The 4,047-nt window shown below is 33.1% G+C and overlaps 1 protein-coding gene across 1 annotated transcript; it reads left to right on the top strand.

The window, feature by feature from the left end:
* Positions 1-1,171: 1,171 nt before the first annotated feature.
* Positions 1,172-2,213, top strand: LOC108480767 (21 kDa protein-like). The gene has a single exon (XM_017783864.2). It carries the CDS (start codon positions 1,441-1,443, stop codon positions 2,029-2,031), a length of 591 nt encoding a protein of 196 aa, XP_017639353.1. The 5' UTR covers positions 1,172-1,440; the 3' UTR covers positions 2,032-2,213.
* The last annotated feature ends 1,834 nt before the right edge of the window (positions 2,214-4,047 follow it).

Here is a 4,047-nt window from a genome sequence, read left to right as displayed (position 1 = left end):
TGGTACCTTCATTAGTCAAACCATTAAGTTTATTTAAAAAAATGCTTAACCTACAAAATAGTACTTAAATTATGCTAATTTTTTTTCATTTGGGTACCTAAACATTTTTTCTCACAAGTGGTGACTAAATCTTTTTCTAAGTTGGTAGCTCTGTTAATTCGATGGTTAGTCAAACTATTAGATCTATTTAAGAAAAAAAATACTCAATTAAAAAATGCCACTCAAAAAAAAAGAGAGATAATTTTTTTTTTCTTTTTTCATCCTCTCTCATCTTGAGCTTCTTCTACAAATGTAAGCATTTTGAACTTCATGATTTTGATCAATGTTTTAAGAACCAGATTGATGGTCGAATACGTCTAGCCACCAATTCCCAGTTCGATTGATTCGATCAAGTAAATTATTAAAAATTTAAAAATAGTGAAAATTAGTTCAACACTTTTTTTTAGGTCGGTTCAACTAGTCTATATTGGTTCACAAGTCAATTTGATCAACTCTTACCTTTAAATCAGTAACCTAACTGATACTCGGTCCAACTAGGCAATTCGATTCTGAATACACTAGTTTTGATCTATGAATTAATTATTTCTATTCCGTTAGGTTGAACAAGTAGGCGATGAAGTTCAAAAACAGAATTAATTGTCAGCGTCTCGATCTCATGAAGGAGGGAAAATTTCGAGCATTGTTGGCTTTGCCAAATATTATAAAAAAGAAAAAAGGAAAAAGAAAAACAATAGAAAAGGGAATAATAAAATAATTTAAAATATTTTTATATGATGAGGCAATTTAAAATTGGTTGAAAATTTTTAATAGATATAAAATAAATAATAAAAAATAAAATACCATTTATAAAAAAATTAAATATGAATTTAAGAAAAAAATAGTGTAAATATTAATTTGAGGGTTAAGGTTTTAAAAAAATAGATTTAAGAGATTCAGATTAAAAAAAGAAAATATAAATAAATATTTTAAGAAAAAGTAATTTTATTATCTTTACAGACTTGCATATATAAAGTGGATAGGTGGAAGACCCCACCTTCTCACCGTTTCCCACTCCTTTTCTTTCCCTCTTCCAAGTCGGTAGCATTAGGTCAAGGATTTTATTTTATTTTTATTCAAAAGGACCTACCTGTATTTAATTTAATCCAATGTGAAGAGACGAGTAAAAGAATGAGAGCCTGAGCTAGCCTAGATCTTATTGACAAAACCACAAAAATAATAACACTTTTACTATACTCTTAAATGTTTATGGAGGTTGTGTCCCCATTGAGGCATTGGCTAGAGAATCCAACATTACACGCGTTCAAATTAAAGCAATTTGCCGCGTGTCAGAACAAATTGTCAGTCTAAGTTTATCTCCACCTTCACCTTCTATAAATATAAAACCCTGTCAGTCTCCTGTCTATAACCCCCGTCTCAAATTTCTAAAGCTATTGAAGAAGAATGGCAAGTTCCTCCATTATTTTTCTCTTGCTTTCCCTTCTATGCATTGTTTGCGAGGCCAGATCTCCAACTGCTGCAAGATCAGGTGCCTCAAATTTCATCAAGGCTTCATGTAGTGCCACCAAATATCCATCACTTTGCATCCAATCTCTCGCAGCTTTTGCCCCTTCAATCCAGCGGAGCCCAAGCCAACTGGCTCAGACTGCCCTTTCGGTGAGCCTAGAGAGGGCAAAGTCCACCCAGGCATTCGTCTCCAAAATGAAGAAATTCAGGGGACTTAAGAGGAGGGAATATGAAGCAATCAAAGATTGCATTGAGGAGATGAGCGAGAGCGTGGACAGGCTGAGCAAATCAGTGCAAGAGCTCAAGTACATGGGTCAAGCCAAGGGTCAGGATTTCTTGTGGCACGTTAGCAATGTGGAGACCTGGGTTAGTGCTGCACTAACCGATGAGAACACTTGTGTGGATGGGTTCGCAGGAAGGGCTTTGGATGGTAAGATTAAGGCCTCCATCAGAGCTCGTGTCATTAATGTCGCTCAAGTCACCAGCAATGCTTTGTCATTGGTGAACCAGTTTGCCTCCAAGCAGTGATCAACCTAGCCGCTGGTTGCTCTTGCAGTAAAGTTGGAAAAAAAAAGTGGTCCAGTTGTGGTCATGGTTTACTTTAGAGGGCTAGCTTTTGGTCAGTTTTGTCATGTGGTTTGGTCTTGAATCCCTTTTTTAAGTGTAAGAATATGAATATAAATATGAATGAAAGTTTTTATTGGCAACAAGATCGTGTTCTCATTGCTATAATGGACCGTGCTTAGACATTGAGCTCTGTTACCCTTTTTGTTTTGCTAAATCATTAACTACCGTGATCTACTGTACAAGTGGCTTGGAATGTTGTCTTGGGGGATGAGCTTTGAATTAAAGAATTTTAATGCTAATTGCCGTGATTTACGGATAGATCGAAAAATCCATATATAAATTTCAACATTACGGGCTTAGCTTAGGTATAACATTCAAAAACCAACACCTTATCTTATAATTATTTGAATTGAAAAAACCACCACCTTATTAAAATATTATAAATATCGATTTCACTAGGAAAACATATCATGCCTTCAATTAAGAGGCCTTACATATATTTCCTGCAATCTAAGTAGGAAGAGGTTTAGAGTTTATCGAGTCTAAGAGTAAAGTTTTCTATTCAAATTTGAAATCTTTAATGGCTTTCGGGTAAGACTAAGCTCAAATAATAGCTTTGGATAGAAAAAAAGTTAATTCCTAAGTCGAATTTAGACACTATGCATCAACTTAACTCATTTTATTTATTTTCTAATTATATAATATATTATATTAATATAATTTTATATATTATATATTTTATATATGTAACATCCTACGTCCGACCCGACCGTCGGTCCGAGTGTGTGACACCACATTACATTGCTGAAACAATTTAAACTAATTCAATAAAATTCCACCAGGGTTAATTCACATTTATTAATAGCATAATAAATAAATCATTTAATAAAATCATTCACATGCATTAATAAGGTTTGTGATCTTATTTCATTTAATAAAATCATTCACATGCATTCATAAGGTTTGTGATCTTATTTCATCTAATTACAGGGTTATGCTAAGTCAAAACTGGAGTTAGGACATAAATCTAAACTCACTTGTCAAAATTCAAGGTTAAGGTTATGTCTCGAGATAGAGAATTCCATGTCTCGAGACAAGCTATAAATTATTTTGGAAAATTTAGCTTCGATGCTAACATGTCTCGGGACACTAAAGGATGTGTCTTGAAGCAATGTCCCTTATTGCTCGAGACCAACCTCCTCTATTTTTCTATTTTTACTTCAATATTTGGATGTGTCGAGACAAGGGCCTCTTGTCTCGAGACAAGATTGTTACGAGATTGTCTTGAGACTGGCTTGGTGTGTCTTGAGACTACATACTCATGAATGCACAATAAGGTAACATTTTGTTTTAACGATCTCAAGACAAGTTCTTTTTGTCTCAAGACTTAATGATCAAATGACTAGAATTACACACTTTCAAGCATCCCAAACCTTATTAAAATTAAACCAAAACTTATCTTAAACTTACCTCAAAGCAATATCATCAATTCAACCTATTAAAACACATTCAATCACTACTAAAATCTACCTTCCAACACATCAACACTAGACCAACTAACTTGTGCATTCAAGTTTATATAATGAAATATAAATCGATAAGAATCAAAAGATAAAGTTCAACCATATAAACATTATGAGCCAAAACACCGAAGTACCAAAACCATACTAATTAGTAAGTGTTGGATCTAGTGATATTTGTGTAGCATATTCGTTCTATATATTTTTTAAACAAATTGTTTTAATAAAAATATCCATTAATTACATTAATACCCATATTGTCCTCGATGGTTTTTCATGCAAAGCAAAATGGAAGCAAATATTGACTCATTGGTTATCTAACTTTTAACTAATATTAAAACAACTAATTCGTGCTACATGTAATGATAGATATTGAGTTGATGGTTATACACTAAAGATCATTCTAGTTAAGTAACTTTCTACGAAGCTCTACTTAAGTTAGAATGATGATCAAACT

The sequence above is a fragment of the Gossypium arboreum genome, chromosome 1 (genome assembly GCF_025698485.1).
Source record: "Gossypium arboreum isolate Shixiya-1 chromosome 1, ASM2569848v2, whole genome shotgun sequence".
Taxonomy (NCBI): Eukaryota; Viridiplantae; Streptophyta; class Magnoliopsida; order Malvales; family Malvaceae; genus Gossypium; species Gossypium arboreum.
The sequence above is the reverse complement of the archived record's forward strand: the minus strand, read 5'-3'. Positions and strand labels throughout refer to the sequence as shown.